The sequence below is a fragment of the Microcaecilia unicolor genome, chromosome 6 (genome assembly GCF_901765095.1).
Source record: "Microcaecilia unicolor chromosome 6, aMicUni1.1, whole genome shotgun sequence".
NCBI classification, from domain to species: domain Eukaryota; kingdom Metazoa; phylum Chordata; class Amphibia; order Gymnophiona; family Siphonopidae; genus Microcaecilia; species Microcaecilia unicolor.
The window spans coordinates 61427684-61450611 of record NC_044036.1 but is presented as its reverse complement, the minus strand read 5'-3'; the positions used below and the strand labels follow the sequence as shown (position 1 = coordinate 61450611).

General features: G+C 43.0%; 2 protein-coding genes across 2 annotated transcripts in view; one reads left to right on the top strand and one right to left on the bottom strand.

The window, feature by feature from the left end:
• LOC115471882 (uricase-like) overlaps positions 1–22928 on the top strand; it is a 134325-nt gene that overhangs the window by 33837 nt on the left and 77560 nt on the right. The gene's annotated exons all lie outside the window — the stretch shown is intronic.
• The window catches only part of DNASE2B (deoxyribonuclease 2 beta), a 37473-nt gene that overhangs the window by 11043 nt on the left and 3502 nt on the right, over positions 1–22928 (bottom strand). Inside the window, exons 2-3 of the mRNA XM_030205784.1 lie at positions 15041–15218; positions 9675–9753 (exon numbers count right to left, since the gene is read on the bottom strand). Of these exons, the coding sequence (XP_030061644.1) occupies positions 9675–9753; positions 15041–15218 (257 nt within the window). The remainder of the gene's footprint in view (positions 1–9674; positions 9754–15040; positions 15219–22928) is intronic.

Below are 22928 nucleotides of genomic sequence, written 5' to 3'. Positions count from 1 at the left end.
GAGCGCCGCTGAAGAGCAGCCCATTGTTGAGTGGAAGCACTGAGGGATGCCGCAAACCCCTGCCTTGAGGTCCCGTGAGGTTAGTCCACCTCCTGGGGCTCGAGGCACGGCCAGGGCCATGACACACACTTTTGAAAATCCAAAAGTATTTGCTTAAGGCTATCTGTACCTCAGCTCTGTCCCCAGGAACACCTATACTCATGGCAGGTAAAACTGTCAGTGAAAAGGTGTTATACACCTACTTTTTAACTTGTATAAACCTAAAGCAATTTTAGAACAGACCCCTTTCGGTTGTATGTGCATAAATGGCTCTTAAACTCAGCCTTCACGTATGTTGCACAATTCAATTTTGTACTGCAGTAAGAAAACAAACAGAACTGAATCACAGAGCAAAAACAATGCTCGTGTGTGTGGTTTTCTTTTCATGCTGGACTCATCTGCTCTGTAACTCCTGTGCTTCAGGGACATACAAAGGGAAAATGAGATTCTCCAGGCACAGTTTAATGAACAATAGAAATAATGCTAAAATAATTCTACTATTCTATTGAACTATTGTTAAATATGTTCTCCTTTGTCACAATGGAGGCTCATTGAGTTCAGTTCTCAAGAACAATACCAGAATTTGTTCCAGGGGGAAATTATTAAATTTAATTAACAGCCTGCAAAAAACTTTTCAAAGCAATGACTAGCAGAAGTTAAAAGGTGCAACAGTTGATTTCCCGAACCCCACTGTACCCACAGACGTGCAAGGCAATTTTATTTTAATATTTATTTATTTATAGCCTGCCTATCTTGCATAACCTAGGTGAGGAAGAGTAAAATATGAATACTAATTTTATTTAAGAGCCGACACTAAAATTAATGAACTTAACATGAATTTGAAATGCACATAGGGCTGGATTCTATATATGGTGCCTGAAAATTCCACATGGAAACAAAATATATCTAGGCATATATTCTAAATTCTAGGAGTCACCATTGATTGAAACCTCACTCTTGATACCCACGTGAAAAACACGACGAAAAAGATGTTCTACACCATGTGGAAACTTAAAAGAGTAAAACCTTTCTTCCCAAGATACATCTTCCGTACCCTGGTACAGTCAATGGTAATAAGTCATCTGGACTACTGCAATGCACTATATGCCGGATGTAAAGAACAGACAATCAAAAAACTCCAAACTGCCCAGAATACGACCACCAGACTCATATTTGGAAAAACGAAATATGAAAGCGCAAAGCCCCTAAGAAAGAAACTTCACTGGCTCCCACTTAAGGAACGCATTGCGTTCAAGATCTGCACGATTGTACACAAAATCATTCATGCAGACACCCCAATCTACATGCTAAACCTAGTAGACCTCCCTTCCAGAAATGCCACCAAATCATCCCGCAAATTTCTTAACTTGCACTACCCCAGCTGCAAAGGACTTAAATACAAGCGGATGCATGCCACTACCTTCTCTTACATGAGCACGCAGTTATGGAATGCATTACCTACAGATTTGAAAGCAATCAACGAAACAAATATCATTCGAAAATCTCTGAAAACATTCTTTTTCAACAAGGCCTACAATGAGAGCCTACCACCTCACTAAGTCACCTCATCAACCCACTCAATTATGAACGCCCAACTTCTACAACTACCCCAATCACTCTCTTCCTTCCTCTCTCTTCCCTTCCCTGATCGCTACACATTACTAACTGTATCTGATATCCTGAAATGATAATGTTAACAAATCTATGTAAGCCACATTGAGCCTGCAAATCGGTGGGGGAATGTGGGATACAAATGCAATAAATAAATAAATAAATAAATAAAGCATGCCTAAATTTTATACAATAGGCTTAAATTTCCATGCGGTATATAGAATAAGCCGAGCGTCTCTCCACACAACCATATTTAGTCATGGCCATATACGCCATGATTTACCACCAGATCTAACGCACATATCCCCCTACTCCTTCAGGAATGTCTTGAAGACTTATCTGTTAAACAAATAGGTATTATGTCAACAGTTTCAGACCACCCATGTAACTGATTTCTTCTTCCTATTATCATTCCTTGAGATGTCACTTCACTCTGTTTGAAGAGCTTCACTTTCCTTATTGTAAAGGAAATTGTAAAAGATTCTATGAATTCTTTATAGAAAATGAGTGGTATATAAGACTCCAATAGAACAGAATGAAAAGAATGCCTAAATTAGGTGCAGACCCCCCCCCCCCCCCCCCCGGATTCTATATAGTGCGCTTAGATTTAGGTGCCGAAATTGGCACGGATTCTACAAAACCACGCGTAACTTAATTGGCATAACAAGCTAATGAGTGCTGATAACAGCACTTAACAAACAATAATGAGCACTAATTGGCAATGATTAGAATTAGGCGCACAAATCGCTAAGCGTATTCTGTAACGATATGCGCCAAACTTATAACACATGGAGGCAAAAAGGGGCATGGTTATGGGAGGGGAAATGGGCGTTTCATGGGCAATCCAAAATTTAGGTGCCTAGTTATAGAATATGACCCAGTACGCCTACATCTACATGCTGAGATTTACACCAGGTTTTCATTGGCGTAAATAGATGCGCGCAGATATCTGCGCTGAAATATCAACTAAGCATATTCTATAATCGGCGCCTAAATCTAGGTGCCGATTATAGAATAAGCGTAGTAAGCACTGATTTCAGTGCTGATTTTTTTAGGCGCCATATATAGAATCTCCTCCAGAGCGGGTGTGTTCGATAACACCATAGATTTTAGAAATGTCCATTCCCCATCCCCTTTTCAACTATGCGACTTAGAATTTACGCACATCAAGTTACAGAATACGATTAATAAGTTGTGCACATGAATCTTAATGCCAATTAATGTTGATAATTGCTTGTTAACATCCAATTGACAGTGCTCATTAGCTAGGTAACCAATTAAGCTATGCTCATTGTTATAGAATATGCTTCGATTCAAAGGCTTTACAGCAGGTCAAAGAAGCAATGGGTGGGGAAGTTAAACGAATGATAGTGTAGCCTAGTGATTACTGCAATCAGCTGTAGCTAGGGAAGCCCGATTCAAATCCCACTACAGCTCATTATGATATTGATTTTAAGCCCTCAACAAAAAGAAAAATACTAAGGGGCCATTTACCAAACAATGGTAAAGAGTGGCCTTAGCCCCCTTACGTTGCTCGTTCCCATATGCTAAGGTCAATTTTACCACTGGGGTACAATGGCAAAATTTCCTATTTTATGGTATTAATGACTACACACTAATTTTGCCACTAGCATATGGCCGTTAAAACAGATTAGCAGTGGCGTTCTGTGGTTCACTACCACCCGGGGCGGATCACTGCTGCGTGCACCCTCCCCCCAGCTGCAGGGCAACACGGCACCCCCCCCCCCCCCCCGACCCAGTCCCCACCTGTCTACCAGCTCCATCCACCCGGCGCCTTGTGCGACTCTGTGCTGCTGTAAAAGAAGAAAATTGCCTCGTCGGCCCTTCCCTCACTGTGTCCCGTCCCGCCCTCTGATGTAACGTCCTATTTCCTCGAGGGCGGGACAGAGTGAGGGAAGGGCCGACAAGGCGATTTTCTTCTCTTACAGCAGCGCAGACGCGAGGCGCTGCACCACACAGCTGCCGGGTGGATGGAGCTGGTAGGGACTCGCCAGCAGAGCACCGCCCCCACCGCCCCGCCCTTGCTACGCCACTGCAGATTAGTGCATGAGCTCTTACCGCCACCCAATAGATAGGTGGAAAGGGCTCACGTGCTAAGCCCACTCTAACTGGTAAGCGAACAGCAATGCAGCTGTGAGAAACCAATTAGTGTAGAATATGCTACCCCCCCCCCCCCCCCCAATCATGCCCCCTGTATAAAAAAAATAAATGTTATTTTTTAGCGCATGCACATCCCAAAATTAGAGTGGGATGTCTCAGCGTGCCTTGTGGTATCACAACAAAGAAACCCAGTACCCAAATAACTTACATTTTTTTTTGTTACATTTGTACCCTGTGCTTTCCCACTCATGGCAGGCTCAATGTGGCTTACATGGGGCAATAGAGGGTTAAGTGACTTGCCCAGAGTCACAAGGAGCTGCCTGTGCCTGAAGTGGGAATTGAACTCAATTCCCCAGGCCCAAAGTCCGGTGCCCTAACCTCTAGGCCATTCCTCCACATTGATCTTAAAGAATAAGAATTTGTGAGCAGATTCCTTATGTAAAAGTCAAAGACCTCAGTGGCGACTCATTTCACAAGAGCCAGCATACTCGTGGTTCGCCTTACCTCCTCATTGGTCCATAATGACTTTAAATTTTACTTAAACTTCATATTAAATGCTATTTGTTAAAATATTTTTCAAAAAGAATTTTCAGCTTACAAATAAAATTTAAAGCTACCTAGCTTATCATATTCTAATTGCAGGATTGCTAGCCGACATGCGGCAAGTATGATGTGTGCAATTGAGAATCAAACTCTGCCGCAGCTGGATACGAAACATGCCGCATGTTGGCTAGCGGTTCTAGAGGTGATCCAGGAAATTAGAGACTATTATAAAGAACAAAATTACAGAGCATATTCAAAGCATGGATAAATGAGACAAAGCCAACACGGATTTAGTGAAGGGAAATCTTGCCTCACCATCCATTACATAGATTGGTGAGGCAAGAATTACATTTCTTTGAAGGGGTGAACAAACAAGTGGATAATGGTGAGCTGGTCGATATTGTGTATCTGGATTTTCATAAGGCGTTTGACAAAGTACCTCATGAAAGACTCCAGAGGAATTTGGAGAATCATTGGATAGGAGGTAGTGTTCTATTGTGGATTAAAAACTGGTTAAAAGATAGAAAACAGAGAGTAGGGTTAAATGGTCAATATTCTCAATGCAGAAGGGTAGATAGAGGGGTTCCCCAGGGGTCTGTGCTGAGACCGCTGCTTTTTAACCTATTTATAAATGATCTAGAGATGGGAGTAACTAGTGAGGTAATTGAGGGGGTCTTTTACTAAAGCTTAGCTGGACCCATTTTATTCCTATGGGCCCTGCTGCAGATAGCTCGAGCTAAGCTTTAGTATAAGATCCCCTAAATTTGCTGATGACACAAAGGAGCCCTTTTACTAAGGTGTACCCAAAAGTGGCCTGTGCTGGTGTAGGCACATGTTTTAGGTACAAGCTGGTCCATTTCCTGAGCATGTCTGGAAAAAAAAGGGATTTTTTTTAAAGTGCCAGAAAATGGACGTGCAGCAAAATGAAAACCAGCACGTGTCCATTTTTGGTCTGAGACCTTAATGCCACCCATTGATTTTGGTGGTAAGCATGCAGCACAGGTCAACTGCCGATTACTGCCGGGTAAGGGCCCCGCAGTAGAAAATAAAAAATATTTTCTACTATGTGTTTTGGGCGTGCGCCAAAAATGGAATTACTGCCTGGGGCATGTGGTAGCTGGGTGGTAGTGCCAATTTGACAAACATTGGATGTGCGTAGGCGCCTACGTGCCTTTTTTAAAAGGGCCCCAAATTAATTCAAAGTTGTTAAATCATGAGAGACCTTACGAGACTGAAAGACTGGGCATCTAAATGGCAGATGACATTTAATGTGATGCATGTGAGAAATAGGAACCTTAAATATAGCTATGGGATGCAAGGTTTCACAATAGGAGTCACCGACCAGGAAAGGGATCTAGACGTCATCGTTGATGATATGTTGAAACCCTCTGTTCAGTGTGCGGCAGCGGCAGCTAAGAAAGCAAATAGAATTTTAGGTATTATTAGGAAAGGCATGGAAAACAAAAATGAGGATGTTATAATGCCTTTGTATCGCTCCGAGGTGCAATAGCACCTCGAATATTATGTGCGTTTCTGGTCACCGCATCTCAAAAAAGATATAGTGAATTAGAAAAGGTACAGAGAAGGGCGACAATAATGATAAATGGGATGGGACGACTTCCCTTTGAGGAAAGGCTAAAGCGACTAGGGCTTTTCAGCTTGGAGAAAAGACGGCTGAGGGGAGATATGATAGAGGTCTATAAAATAACGAGTGGAGTGGAACTGGTGGACATGAATCACTTCTTTACTCTTCCTAAAAATACTAGGACTAGGGGACATGCAATGAAGCTACAAAGTAGTAAATTTAAAACGAATTGGAGAAAATATTTCTTCACTCAATGTGCAAGTCGTTGCCAGAGAATGTAGTAAAAGCAGTTAGCTTAGTGGGATTTAAAAAAAGTTTAGATAGCTTCCTAAAAGAAAAGTCCATAAGCCATTATTAAAATGAACTTGGGGAAAATCCACTGCTTATTTCTAGGATAAGCAGCATGAAATGTATTGTACTGTTTGGGGATCTTGCCAGGTACTTGTAACCTGAACTGGCCACTGCTGGAAACAGGAAGCTGGGCTTGATGGACCTTCGGTCTGTCCCAGTATGGCAATACTTATGTACATATAACAGATAGCTGGCCATCTTTCACTGATAGCACAGACAATACCCTTGCATTTGTAGACTGCAAAAACTGCAATAGCGGTTATAATTATCAAGGGACATTACGCAATTTAAATTTATTTATTTATTTAGTTATTGCACTTGTATCCGACATTTTCCCACCTATTTGCAGGCTCAATGTGGCTTACAAAGGTCTATTATGGCAGTGCCATAACAGGAAAGAAATACAATTGGTGTAGCTAAGAGATAAAAGAAAGAAGACAAGAGGATCTGGTTATGCAGCTGCACAGTGAGACATTCTGAGTAAAGGAGTGTAAGGGTTGTGTTCAAATAGTTAAGGGTTCTCCTGGTAGGCTTTGTTAAAGAGAGAGGTTTTCAAAGCTTTGCGGAAGCTGTTTAATTCGTGGATCGTTTTCAAGTGAGTTGGTAGTGCATTCCACATGGTAGCCAGTGCAAAGTTTTCAATTATAGCAGAATAGTATCATAATGGTCACTGTTGGCTTTGGTCAGTATCCATTTTCTTCCTTGGTAGAGAATGGGAAAGAGTTCCTTATTCTCTCTTAATCAGAGCCAGGGCAAGAGAGGTTTGCTGTGGTGCTGTTTTAGCCAGCCTGTCCTGTTAAATAACACACCTCTCCCTCTTTCTCATTTCACTGAAGAGGGGGGGTCAGTCCATGATTTGAAGGTTAAAAACCTTCAGGACAGTTGCACATTAACATTTCTTGTCCTTCAGTAGTTTCTGTTTAACTAAACTATGAAACAGTTGCTGGCTGTTCTATCATCAGGGCAAGTTTCTTTTAGCTATGTGTCATTTCAGTAAGGTTCAAGGTCTTGTTGTAACTCAACAAAAATGAAGCTTGTCCTTATTCCATAGCATAAACCAAAACAAAATTGTGGATCAAAACAGCAACATTAATTTTCAAAAATATTGTCAATAATCAGAGCCTTGTCTAAGAGTGGAGCGTAACTCTGTTAGTGAGTCTTTCCCATTAAACGAACCTTTTCCGGAGATGGGAAGGCAGTAGAATGAGAGGGCATGAAATGAGATTGAAGGGGGGCAGACTCAAGAAGAATGTCAGGAAGTATTTTTTCACGGAGAGGGTGGTGGATGCTTGGAATGCCCTCCCGCGGGAGGTGGTGGAGATGAAAACGGTAACGGAATTCAAACATGCGTGGGATAAACATAAAGGAATCCTGTGCAGAAGAAAGGGATCCTCAGGAGCTTAGCCTAGAATGGGTGGTAGAGCTGGTGGTTGGAAGGCGGGGCTAGTGTGGGCAGACATATACGGTCTGTGCTGGGGTTGGTGGTTGGGAGGCGGGGATAGTGCTGGGCAGACTTATACGGTCTGTGCCAGAGCTGGTGGTGGGTGGCAGGGATAGTGCTGGGCAGACTTATACGGTCTGTGCCAGAGCTGGTGGTTGGGAGGCGGGGTTGGTGGTTGGGAGGCGGGACTAGTGCTGGGCAGACTTATACGGTCTGTGCCGGGGCTGGTGGTTGGGCGGCGGGGATAGTGCTGGGCAGACTTATACAGTCTGTGCCAGAGCCGGTGGTGGGTGGCAGGGATAGTGCTGGGCAGACTTATACGGTCTGTGCCAGAGCTGGTGGTTGGGAGGCGGGGTTGGTGGTTGGGAGGCGGGGATAGGGCTGGCCAGACTTATACGGTCTGTGCACTGAAGAGGACAGTACAAATAAAAAAAGTAGCACATATGAATTTATCTTCTTGGGCAGACTGGATGGACCGTGCAGGTCTTTTTCTGCCGTCATCTACTATGCTACTATGTTACTATGTAAATGTTCCCAGTTCTTTAAATCCCTGCAATACTTCCAGCAGTTTATAATCACTGAACACCCAGGGGAGCTGATGAAGTAACCTGTGCTACCTGTTAGTGATCTAGTGGCCTCTGCAGGGGGGAACATGTTCTTTCCTGCCGCTATTCCCCCCCCCCCCCCCGCCTCACACTACCGTATTTTAAAAATAGCAGCTAGAACTCCCCGAGGAAGTCTCGTGAGACTGAAGAAACCCGTGAGACTATCGCGGGAAGTCTCGGCCATCATTTTGAAAACACAGTGGCGCCAGCAGGTGGGGGAATAGCGGCAGTGCAGTGGGCAGGAAAGAACGTGTTCCCCACCCCCCCCCCCAGACACCACCAGACCACCAGGACCCCTCAGGTAGGATCGGGGCAGTAGGGGGGTGTCAGGCAGCAGCCGGGCGGGGGCCCAGACCACCCTCAGTGCCCGGGGGCCCAGACCACCCTCAGTCTGCCCCTGCTTTGAGTGTATTATCCTGCACATTGCAATGTGTGTGCAGTTTGAACATGTTTTTGTTGCACATACAGGATTAATTTCAGCAAATGGCACCCCGTGAGTGAAGGAGTAGCCTAGTGGTTTAGTGCAGCAAACTTTGATCCTGGAGAACTGGGTTCAAATTCCACTACAGCTCCTTGTGACTTTGGGCAAGTCACTTAACCCTCCATTGCCCCAGGTACAAAATAAATACCTGTATATAATATGTAAACCACTTTGATTATAACCACAGAAAGTTGGTGTATCCAGTCCCATCCCCAAATTTGAGCACTGAAAAAATGCACACTGAGCACTATTCTATATACGGTGCTCTGATTTGGGTGCCATTTATAGAATAGCACATAGTGCCAGGATCCGTGCAAATTTTTAGGTGCGAGGATTTACACCAAATGAACCCTGGCATAAATTCTCACACCTAAAGTAGGTGCAGATTTCCCAAATCCTATAATAGTGCACACATCCTAACTGAACATCCCTGACCCGCCCAAGGCCACACCCCCTTTTCACTTGCACACTAAAGGATTTGAGCACACATCTTTGTAGAATAGCACTTAGCATAATGTGAGTGTAAATCTAAATTGTTGCCAATTAATGCCAATAATTGTTAGTGCCCAATTATTGGTGCAAATAAGCTCAATACTCAATTAAATTGAACATGTGAATTGGGCACGTGCACAAATTTACACACACAATTTAATTGAGTAACAAGCCTATAGAATTCCCCTGCATGTTATGAAACATCTCATAAACAACCAGTCAATGCAAAAATACAGTTTTCTTCTAAGGCTTGTAAACAATGCCATCACATTTATAAATATTTTTTTCTGTGATTAAGTCTAAGGTGTATACTTTAAACAAAATGAACGAGCCTCGTTGTATCACTAGGATGTATAAAATGATATTGTGTGTTCCGTCTCACTTATAAAATGGAAGGAGGGCAACCTTTGGTGTGTCCTTGTCTTGTGCTGTAATTCCCTGAGGGGATAGCATCATTGTACATCATGTAGGCAGTACTGTTTTCCTGAAAGAAAAAAAAAAACAACACAAAAAGATGATTTGAAAGAGATTTGGCAATGCCTATCCCTGGCACAGAATTAATAATCTCAAATCTTTGTTCTTGCATAAAATCTGCAGTAAAGATCTGGGTGTATTTGTCTTTTTCGATAGCTGAATTGTATAAAACAGATCACATGTAAGGGAGTGCTTTGAGTGGCTGTGAAAAGACTATTAATAGCTATAGCATATTGGTTAGTCATAAGAACATATGCCATACTGGAACAGATTGAAAGTCCATCAAGCCCACTATCCTGTTTCCAACAGAGGCCAGTCCAAGAAGGACCTGGCAAGATCCCAAAACAGTAAAAGAGATTTTATGCCGTTTAGCCTAGAAATAAGCAGTGGATTTTCCCAGGTCCATCTTAATAATGGCTTATGCACTTTTCTTTTAGGAAATTATTCAAACCTTTTTTAAAACCCTGCTAAACTAATTGCTTTTACCACAGTCTCTGGCAATGAATTGCAGAGTTTAATTACATGCAAATGGAAGAAGCAAAGGAAAATGATATTTAACTTTCTTCAGTACTTCCGAAAGGGATATTGACAGAGTGGAGGCAGTGTTAGCACAAAGCAATTTGTGAGATAACATATTAATTAGCTGGGTAAATTCCCCAGGCTAAAAACTTTCCTTCACTTAATACACACACAAGTACATTTTTACCAGTGGACTCCTCCACTTCAGCCCAGATTTCCAAAGGGAAATTCTATTTATATGAAACTGCCCCCATCAGATACACTGAAATATATACACACATGCACTGAGTGCATGTGTGTGTATATTTCAGTGTGTCTGAATGTGCATACACCCATGTATGCATTTTCTCACTCTTCAGTCACACACACGTATACACTCTCACTCTACAGACATACATTTGCAGATTCTCATTCTTCAGACGTGCACACGCACATGTACTCTCTTGCTGTTCAGTCACACACACATGTACATGCATGCATGCTCACTCTTTAGATACACTCATGCATGCTCTCCTTTTTCAATTTGGATAGGTGGAGTAGATCTCATAGTGGGGTTCCTAAATATCAAAACGAGTAGCAACCCAGCGCTGGTACTAAATTACTTATGTACTGACCTTTGGGATCCTTTTACTAAGTTGTGCCAAGAAATGGCCCGTGCTGTTGTAGGTGCGTGTATTCGACGTGCGCAGATCCATTTTTCAGCGCGCCTCCAAAAAAGGCCTTTTTTGCTAAAAAATGGACGTGCGGCAAAATAAAAATTGGCACGTGTCCATTTGAGCCTGAGATCTTACCACCACCCATCGACTTAGCAGTTAAGGTCTCCCGCATTAACTGGGCAGTAATCGTCAGCGTGTGTACACTGTTGATTACTACCCGGTTAGCACCATGGGGTAGAAAATAAAAGGTATTTTCAGCGGTGCATATCGGACATGCGTAAAAACTGGAATTAACGCCCTGGGCACGTGGTAGCCAGGCAGTAGTTCCAATTTGACGTGCGTTGGAAGCACGTAGGTGCCTTAGTAAAAGGGCCCCTTTACGTTTTATCTAACCTTGTGAGCCTCAGTGGCAATTTGTTTTGAGTCGCCTCCGAGGCTCATGTGGTTTGATAAAACAAAGTTTAGTACCAGCCAGAGGACTAGCTGGAGGGGGGAGGGCACAAGGGGAGCTACCACTCCCCAAAATGGACTTCCGATGAAAACAGCGCCTATGCGGTTTTAAAAATCTACTCACACAGTCCGCTTCCCCTGACGTGAAAACTTGGCTATGCTTCTGGTACCAGCGTTGGGTTGCTACTTGTTTTGCTCTCATTTTTCAGACATACACAGACATGCATACACATGCATGCATTCCCACTCTGCAGGCACACACATACACACATTTTTCAGACAGGCATACGCTCTCTTCATGTGCTATGCTGCTGTCTGTCGTTCTTGTACTCATCCAGTCAGTGTCCCCTCCCCCAACTCTGCCCACTATTAGGTACATTTCTTGCATTTGCTGCCAGCTCTTTTTGTCAGCTTGCACAGCAACAGACCCCTCACACTTTTTCCCATTCCTCTTACACTCCTTTCGCACCAAGCGGAGTGGAGGAGCGGCCTGGTGGTTAGAGCACTGCTCTTGACATCCAGAGGTGGTCAGTTCAAGTCACTTAACCTTCCATTGCCTCAGGTACAAAATTAGAATGTGAGCCCTCCAGGGACAGGGAAACAACCAGTGTTCCTGAATGTAACTCACCTTGAGCTACTACTGAAAAGGTGCAAGTAAAATCTAAATAAATAAACATGTCCTACACTTCCTGGCTCCACTGTCTTTCTCCAAACTCTAGAGCTGCATTCCCGTTAACTGGAACCTACCACAATCTCTGCACTAGAGCTACAGAGGGTTAAAACTCAGAAAAATATCCAGACATTCAGCCATCCTTCTGGCTTTTAGACAGTTAATTTATACATCCATAGATGTATATAAAAATCCAGATAGCTGGCAATCATAACCTCCTGGAGCCTGAGCACATCTAAACTTTTGGGCCCTAGGCACCTGCATGGTCTGCTATGCCTTAATCCAACCTGGTCTATGATTACTTTTTACACATCTATTCTGCTACACAGTTTTGTAAGAAAAGTCATTTTCCACATGTCCTCATAAGGATAATAAGGTCTAATTTATCAAATCTTATGACATATTCTTTTTCTTCTCTCTCTCTCTCTCTGTGTATGCATAGATAAATAGAAAAGATGTACGTTTGTGTATATGTGTATGTATATATTCAAGTTCAGGCCTTGACAAATTTCATTTGAAGTTAGGAGGAAACTCAAAAACTTAGGAATCTGTGGCTGAGACCTTTCACTCTTCCCCCCTCCTTGTCTCCACTGTTATTAAGGAGCGGTGGAGGAGGGATCGAGTTTGAGAGCAGCTCCTTTAGGGCCGATTCTCAAAGGCAGTTTTCCCACTTCATATCTATGGGGGAAAGAAAGTTTAGTAAATCAGGTCCTTAAAACACCCCAGCAGGACCCTCTCAGCCTGCAGCCTCCCTCTGTCCAGTGTGTCTCTGTCTCATGCTCCTGCCCTGTGGTCATCCACTGTGGGCTTTCTCTCTCTCTTATTCCCTCACCCTGTCATAGCACAGTCTTGCCCTTGCTCCCCACCATCCCTTCTCATGCCACAATATCCTCTCTTCCCTAATTGACCCACCCACCCTACCTAGGCCTCACCACCTAGGAAGCCACATCTCTTAGCTCCTAACCCCCAATCAAGCTATCCACATCTTCCCTCGAACTAGTCCTCTCCTGCCAGCAAGCTCATATCCATTGCTAGCCCGGACTCCGTTTGGCCAACCCTACTGAGCTCGACCTTCATCTTAAAGCCTGCTGCCACTGCAAGAACAGGAACTTTTCTGTTCTGCAGCCTCCAAGGGGAGCCCGGCGCCGGGGCCTCTCTCTTGCTCCTGATGGGACCCGAGTGATCGCGTCCTGACAGGAGCAGGAGAGAGAAAACTCCGGCACCGTGCCTGGGCCCCCCTTGGAAGCTGGGGAGGACCTGGAGGAGCACCTCCAGCACTGCTGTTCTGCCCAGCTGAGCAGCTGCTTTTCTTCTCAGGCATGCATGCTTGGTTTTGAAACCGAGCATGCCCTGAGAGAAAAAGCAGCCACAGGGGCAGGCAATCAGCAGAAGAGCAGCGCTGGAGGAAGATGTATTCTGCTGGTGAGGCTTCGGGATCCCCGCCAGCCAACAAGGTATTTCAATTGCAGCAGCAATCTTGGGGAGGGGGAAGCAATCTGGGGGGGGGGGGCAGTGGCCCTGTCCCGGGTCTGGTTCAGTCTCTTGGCGGCCCTGCATGAAAATTCAAAGTGTCAGGGGGAAATCTATAGTTACCATGGCTACCTGGCATCTTCCCTCTTCAAGACACACACATACACGTATAAGCATGCCCCCCCACCTGGTATGTATGCATTTATTTATTTATAAAATCAAATATGCCATATTATATGATACATATATCATTCAAAGTGATTTCCAATCAGCCACCCAACTTAAATCACAAGCTAATCAGAAGTAAACTCCCAACAGAGACTGAAAAGGAAAAGAAGGGCACATTTCCCTCCAATATATCCAGCTGCAAGCTATGCCAAAACATTTCACAGGACCCCACAGTCATTCACAAAGGAAAAATATTCAACATAAAGGAATCTTTCACATGCTCATCTTCCAATGTGGTATATATCATTCAGTGTAAAAAATGTAACGAAGGATGCTATATTGGAGAAACAGGCCAGATGCTTAAGACAAGATTCAATCTGCACAGACATCACATGAAGATTGCCGGTGCCAGTCAGGTTCCCACCCCGGTGGGCCAACACTTCACAAGACCAGAACACTGCACCAGTGATTTCATAGTTAGAATCCTGAAAGGTAACTTTAAAACAATACAGGAACGTAAGACCTTTGAAGTCAGAATGATTGAATATTTTGACACCCAACAGACAGGACTTAACAAGGATCTGGGTTTTCTAGCCCATTATAAACCATAAAATTGTATTTCTCTGTTTACCACCCTCCTCTCACCTACCCACACCCATCCTGTTAGAATATCAATGAAATGCTTTGATGTCCCCATGCATACCCCCACCCTCCCACTCTGTCAGACTGTCAAAGTAATGCTTGGATGTCTCACTCATATATACTATCTGCTACCACATTTGCTTATTTCCGATCTGACGAAGAAGGGCAACCTTCGAAAGCTAATCAAGAAATGTATTAAGTTATGTCCAATAAAAAAGGTATCATCTTATTTTCTTTTCCATGTTTTATTTTGTTTGATTTCTATTGATAACAATCAAATTGAAAACTTGATAATCCAATAAATAACAAAAACCAGGTGTAAACATACCCATAATCATGTCCTCACCCATTATCTGAACTTATTGGGAACAAAAGAGATTTCAATTTTTTCCTAGATCTGATTCCTAATGGATCTTACAAGGTAATTTATTCCACAATACTGATGCCACCACTGAAAAAGCACCTGTGTAAGGCTCTTCTGGATTGCACTCAGTATCATTGTTCTCTTTACTACTGAGCTGGTTTAAAAAACATTCTCAGGAACTTTTCTTCAGGGCTAGAAGTAATTACAGTAATCATTACAAAGCACTAATTACCTGCCAGTGTAAGACTTTTGAAACAAAAGAGTTTTGAGGTCCAGGGGACAGCAGACTGCATATTTCATTGTTTGTCCTGGTGTTGAATGGAAAGGTGTGGGGGGGGGGGGGGGGGAAACGACTTGCCTGGGATTTATAAGTCTTGTAAAGCTGTTCCAAGGTTTGGCCCACAGCACTCTGACTCATGTTGATTAGGTGCCGGCTCATTTCCCAGTTCTTGCTGGAAGAATCCAGGTACATGTAGTCCAGTCCACTTCCTACACTCTCGTTCATTTTATATTTGGGCAATTTATACACAATGAACCTACAGAAAACAGAACAATTAGAAATGCTTACAATTATCTATCACCTCAATTTTATACAGCACACCACAAGTTAGAAGCCAATTCAGCACCTGACTTTTTGCACTCAAATGCAAGTTAAGCACCAAAATGGGGGAGGGGTAAATGGCGATAAGGCTCATTAGTGCACTTGGCTACTCTTGTATCAGGTAGCACCTAAGTGCTTTTGAGGTCCTTTTATTAAGGCGCATAGGCACCTACGCGCGTATAACGTGCGTCAAATTAGAACTACGACCCAGCTACCGCCTGTCCAATGCGGTAATTCTAATTTTGACGTGCATCCAAAAGGCGCGGCAGAAAACAATTTCTATTTTCTACCACGTGGCGCTAATCGAGCAGTAATCGGCAGTGTACACACGCTGACGATTACCGCCCGGTTTAATGTGTGAGGACCTTACCACTAAGTCAAAGGGTGGCGGTACGGTCTCAGGCCCAAAATGGATGCACGCTGATTTTTATTTTGCCGCATGTCCATTTTTGGCAAGAGGCCTTTTTTTTTGGCGCGCTGAAAAATGGACCTGCGCGCGTCCAATACACACGCTTATACCAGCACAGGCCATTTTTCGGTGCACCCTAGTAAAAGGGCCTTTTGGTGCGTAATTGCAGTTCACATATTTACATGGCAAACTTATAAAATACTGTAAATTGTGGAAGTAAAGAGCCAACTAGGTGCGAATGTTTACCACTGCCTTTTACATGATGTGATTGTGCTACATGTTGGCATGCAAATGCCAACTTGGGGTGAATTCTATATATGGTGCCGAAAAAAAAACGTTATTCTATAAGCTGCGCTTAAAATTACGCGCACTTTTTAGAATAGCTCTAACACCCGGGAGTCGCGCCTAACTTTTGGCGTGGCCATTTGCACCAATTGAAATGTGGTGCAAATCTTTGCGCCTAAATTAAGTGCATTTCCCCCTTATTCTATAACTATGTGCACTAATTTTAGGAATGCCCCATACTGCTCGTGAGCATCCTAGTTCCGTACCCCCTTTTTTAAAACTTCTGTGTAAAATTTAGGCACAGATCCCGTACCTAAATTTATATGCATACATTCCAATTAAATCTAATTAGTGACAATAATTGCTTGCTAACAAGCCAATTATCAGCACTAATTAGTTTATTATTCAATCTGACCAATTTCTTTCACTGGGTATCAAGATCTGGATTGTGAAAAAGCATTAGTTATGGTGTACTTCAACAAGACTTTTGACATGGTTCTAAATAGACAACTTATAAATAAACTGTGTGTGCTACAGGGATTGGTCCCTTGGGGGTTTTTTTTCAACTTTTTTATAAGTGATATTGTGGAAGCGCAGTTAAGAACAGTTTGCTTCTATAAGGATAACATTAGAATCTGCAACAGAGTAAACACCCTGGAAGGTGGAGATAAGATGAGGATGGATCTAGAGAAGACTGAGGAATGGTCTTGAGTTTGGCAGCCAAGGTTTAAATGCTAAAACATGCAGGGCCAACAAAACCTTGAGGGTATAGTACAGTACAGTAGTCATTTTAGAAGCTCTGTCTGCAGTTTATCTGTGTAAATACAGACATTTACGTCTGTATTTTGGATACATGTAGAAAACACAGTTTTAGAAAGCAAGTATTTATGCGTGTAAAGGAAAGGAAGAAGACAAGAGGAGAGAGAAGAAATGGAAAAGACAGCCTGGAAAAGGATTTAGGAGATGACTGAGATATGGAAAGTGGAAAAGAGACAGGAACCACAATTAGAAAAATAAAATGCTCAGATAACAAAGGTAGAAAAGAAAACATTTTTATTTAATGCTTTTTAAGGACTAAGATGTGCTTGCTTTGTGAAATGTATATATATATTTTTTTGTATTTTCCAGAGTGTGGGAAAAATACATTTCTCTTCTATCAGTATTTGCACTGCTGAAAGAGTCTGACTTTCTTGAGGGAATCTCTATTTTAGTTTTTGTGGTCCCCTATTTTGTATCAGGTGAGGGTCTGTCTATGTTAGTCTAATGCGTGTGTGTTGTTTTTTTAAATAGCCATAACGAATATTTATGAGATGTATATATGCAAATTACATGCTAATTTTCCAGACCACACCCTTTGTCCCCCCCAAATGAAACAGTCAAACTAAGCCCATGTAGGTGCTGTTATTAACACTGATTAGCTTGTTAAGCCAATTAAGTTACGCACATTGTCATGGAATATGCTTAGATTTCAGCGCAGAATGCTAGGCGTGCTATATAGAATCCAAGGGTATATCTGTCAATCATTTGTTCCAATATACAGCGGCACATTATGTTGTGTTTTTTATATTCCGTTTATATCATAAAGTTCAAAGCGGATTACATGTAGAAAACTAGGACATATATCTTGGAATTTACAAATAATAAACATTGCTTAGATAAAACGTATTCATGAAACAAATAGTTTTTATAGATTTCCTAAAAAAAACATCCTAACTAGTTAGAGAACTTAGTTTTGCTGGCAATGAATTCCAAGCTTATGCTGCTTGGTAGGGAAAAGATGAAGTGAAAAATGTAAAAGACTTAACACCTCTAGGATTCAGGAAAGTTAACATCAATGGATTACGCATTGAGGGGTCCTTTTACTAAGCTGTGTTAAAAGAGGGCTGTGCTAGTGTCAACTTATGTTTTTGACACCCACTGAGACCCACTTTTACCGCAGTGGATAAAAGGCTGTCCTTTTTTTCTCAAAAAGAAGTGGCCATTGTGACAAAGCTAGCACTTGGGGCCCCACAGAGAAGTAATCCCTGAACTACAGTTCCCAGAAGCCCTTGCAAGCAGGAGAGAGGAGGGTAGCCCCCAAAAGGGTGGAACGGATTTCCAACCCCAGCAGGGGGAGCAGTGGCTTAGTGCTAGGGGAGCCAGTTACTCCCTTCCCCACTAGAGGGAGAAGGGGACGTGAAGCTCAGTCCCTTAGCTGCATCGCCGGTATATAATTCTCTCCAGCTGTGAGAGGGGGAGAGATTTCTGGGTGACTCCCAGCCACCAGGAGGGAGAGGAAACTGATTGAGAGAGAAGCTGCCATGGAGTAGGTGGAGGACAGAAAGGGCCTGCCACTGGAGCTTCTCTTTGGGGGGGGGGGGGGGGGGGGAGAGTAAGCTGCCATGGAGTGTGAGAATGTAAATGTAGCCCTGTCCAGCACATGAAGGCAGTGTGAGAGGCCACAGGGGTGTGGTGCTGTGAGGTAGGAGGAAAGCTGTCAGCCCTGTTTGGTACAGGGTCCTCCGGGGTGCTGTGAAGAGGAGAGGGGCATTAAGTAGTGGTTTCCTTTGAAGAGACTGTTTGTGAAAGGGTTGAATTATTGGGATGTATAGAACAGTAGGCTGAACTTTGACTGAGCCCTTCTGAGAGAGAGGGGAGGTAGTGCAAAGGAAGTGGGCTTGAACTGTTAAGGAACTGAATGTTGGCTGGAATTGTGAACCTGGCCTGAACCCTGTTTGTGAACTGCATTTCAATTTTGAGAGTGGAACTGAATTGAGAAGAAAGCACTTTAGTCCTAAGTCTGTATGGCAGTCTGGTTCGTTGCTGGAAACCTGTGAGCCTAACCGGGCTGCCGGCCCCAACCCAGAGTGGAGGAAGCGGACCCCTTTACACCATGCATAAGTGAACCACTTGCTGCGCAGACATTTCAGGGGGGAGAACTTACCGCCACCAATTGAGGTGGCAGTAAGGGCTCCTGTGCTAACCCAGCAGTATCCGGGCAGCGCTGTGGGTAAGCACTAACGCTACAAAAATAGAAAATATTATTTTTGTAGTACTGGAAATGGCGCACACGCTTGGGGGTGGGAACTACCACCGGGCTCCTGCGGTAGCCTAGTGGTCATTCTTGAATTGAATGCGGCAAGCCTGTTGCCGCGCAGCAACCCTTCAGTAAAAGGGCCCCTGGATGTCTTAGATGAGAGCGAGGAATGCAAATTAATCTATACATATAGTATGATACTATTCCCTGGATGATCTAGAATATTATACAATAAAGCTTATAAAAAATTCTAGCTTCTATCAGTAGCCAGTGTAAGTGGATATATAGGGCTAGAATCTATATATGGCTCCGAAAAAAAAATACTAAACATGCCTAGTGCCTGTCCATGTGGCTAAATTTAGTCTTGGGCAGTTATGCCAAATAAAACTTGGTGTAAATGCCTACGCTGAAATTAGGCGTGGACCAGATGTATTCTAGGGTGTATTCTAGAAAAGCCCATGGCCCAGCAATTCTATGCCCATGGCCATGTCCCCTTTTTGACTATGCGCCTTAGAATTTACACACATTACTTTACAGAATTCGCTTAGACAGTTGTGTACGTAAATTCTAATGAATACCAATTAGTGTCAATAATTGCTTGTTAATTGGCAATTATTGGCACTGATTGGCTTGTCAAGCTAATTAAGTTGCGTGCAGAATTTGGCAAGATTTGCATGCACAGCTCTAGTCGCATTATATAGAAACTGGGGGATAACGTCATCAGCCCAAATAAGCAATGTTACAATAATCCAATTTAGATAGTAGCAGAGCTTGTACAACTAATCTAAATGGCTCTTGTATATGTTTCTGAATCCTCCTTAATTTATGCAAAATTGAAAAGGAATTTTTTAATCAGAAAATTCAACTGAGGCTCCATCATTAAAGCTATTATCGAGTGTTATTCACAGTATTTTCAATGTTGACTCTAACCTATAAATTATGTTTTCTATTTCAAAAGAATCATGGTAATGGATATTTCCTGGTGTCTCACTAATAGAAATTTATTTTTATCCTTATTTAATTTTAAGTAGTTATTGGTCGTTCATTCTTCAGTCAAGGAAATACATGTTTGTATCCTTGACTTAATTCCATTAATACTAGAGGATACTGGAATCAACATGGTGATATCATTGGCATATATATAAACCTGAAAACCTGCTTTTGTTAAATATCCCCATGTCTTCAAAGGTGGACATATGCCTATTTAAGAAATACTACGGAAGTATTAAACCGTTCAGACATTAGCAGGAGTGCAGGCAGCCAATTCCAGATGTCCTGCTGTGTCATTCCTTAGCCTGAAAGGCAGAATGACCATTTCCTTCACAGGACCTAGAGCAATGTATCCCTGACCTCATCACCCTCCCCCAGAAGCAAAAACTGGTGACCCCAAACTTCTGATCCCCCCAGCCCCCACCAGGATATATTGTAGTTGGCGGCCCAGGGAACTCCAACCCACAAAATCATCCTTGGTAGCCCCATAGGCTTCCATACTTTTGGACCCCCATCCACCCATCTCTAGAAAAAGAGGCAGGTATGATGCCCATCAGAAAACCTGCCAGGTTTGGGATATCTACAGAAAGCATGGTAGATTTCATGTTGCCTATTGTGTGTAGATTTCCAGTGGGCATTACTACTACTACTACTACTACTATTAAACATTTCTATAGCGCTACTAGACTTATGCAGCGCTGTACAAATTAACATGAAAAAGACAGTCCCTGCTCAACAGAGCTTACAATCTAAATTGGACAGACGAACAGACAGCTAGGGGTGGGGAAATTGCAGTGGTAGGGGTGATAAGTGAGGGTGTTGAGTAAGAGAGTCATGGTTAGGAGTCGAAAGCAGTAGCAAAGAGGTGGGCTTTAAGCCTAGACTTGAAGACAGCCAGAGACTGAGCCTGACGTACTGGCTCAGGGAGTCTATTCCAGGCATAGGGAGCAGCGAGATAGAAGGAACGGAGCCGGGAGTTAGCAGTGGGGGAGAAGGGGGACGACAGGAGACATTTACTCAGCGAACGGAGTTCACGGGGAGGAGTGTAGGGAGAGATGAGAGCGGAAAGGTACTGAGGAATTCAAAGCTTTATGGCACTGAAAGCAGTGTTTTTTAAAATTCACAACTGTAATGCTGAGAATAGCTCTAAACGCAGCATTACCCAACCAGACATGGGCCAGCTCAGTGATAGGACAGCACATGTTCATGTGAAAGGTCATTGGTTCAATTCCCAGATTGGGGTCTTCCACACCCTAGATTGGCTGGGGCTGCAGAGGCAGTGTTCTCAGCCCCTATGGGGGATGTCATAGTCATTGTTCATGATGACATTCGGTGGTTGTACTTAGAGCCCATTATGGACATACAAAAATACATTGAAGAGGGGCACAGACAGCTCTCAGACAATAAATACTACAGGAAACTAACTGAGGACCCCACACAGGATTACACAAAACAACTGAAAGACCTTATCAAAACATTTCCTACACAAGCGCAACCTCACCTGAAGAAACTCATACCAAATCAACCTTCCGTGGGCACATTTTACATGCTACCCAAGATCCACAAACCGGGAAACCCTGGCAGACCAATCATATCAGGTATTGGCACACTCACAGAAGAAATATCTGGATTCATAGAGGGAATTCTGAAACCTCTCGTACACAAAAGTAACAACTTCAAACAAGACACCATAGACTTTCTGAATAAATTGAAAAATATCAAGCAACTACCACCTAACACCCTTCTGGTCACTATGGATGTAGAATCACTATACAGCAACATTCCACATGCGGATGGCATAGCTGCATGTGGAAGACTCCTAAAAATATCCACACTGGACCATCAATACTCACCAGAAACTATTACAAAATTAATCAAATTCATTTTAACTCACAACTACTTCCGCTTTAACAATGATATCTATCTGCAAATAATGGGCACTGCGATGGGCACCAGGACAGCACCCCAATATGCCAACGTTTTTATGGCTGAGCTGGAAGAGACATTTCTGAATACACACCAGACCAAACCTCTAAAATACTACCGGTACATCAATGACATTTTTATGATTTGGACGGAGGGTGAAGAAACTCTGAAACAATTTTATTCTGCCTTCAATACATACCATCCTACAATCAGATTCAAAATTGACTACTCCCCAGAAAAAGTCAATTTTTTGGACACCACGGTCTCAATCAGTGATGGCTGTATACAAACATCTATATACAAGAAACCCACAGACAGATGCAGCTACCTCCACAACTCCAACTTCCATCCTTCACATACAAAAAGATCCATCATTTACAGCCAAGCCACAAGATACCACCGTATCTGCTCTGACCCAGGGGACAGAGACAGACACCTTAAAAGCCTGAGTGCATCCTTCAAACAGAAAGGCTACAACCCCAAAATAATCTCCAAGAATATTGCCTCCTCCCTCAAAACACCCAGGGAGAATCTGCTACAGTACAAGGAGAAAAAATCCACAGACAGAATTCCCCTTGTAGTGACATACAATCCAGAGCTGGAAAAACTGAGGAAAATCATAAGAGATCTACAACCTATACTCCAGGAGGATGAATTACTGAAAGAGATATTCCCATCCCCACCAGTACTGGCCTTCCGACAACCACCCAACTTAAAACACAAGCTAATCAGAAGTAAACTTCCATCATAGACTGAAAAGGAACAGAAGGGCACACGTCCCTGTAATTTATCCAGTTGCAAACTATGCCAAAATATTTCACAGGACCCCACAGTTACCCACAAAGGAAAGATATTCAACATAAAGGGATCTTTCACTTGCTCATCTTCCAATGTGGTATATATCATTCAGTGTAAAAAATGTAATGAAGGATGCTATATTGGAGAAACAGGCCAGTTGCTTAAGACAAGATTCAATTTACATAGACATCACATGAACAATACAGCCAGTAGGGCCCCCA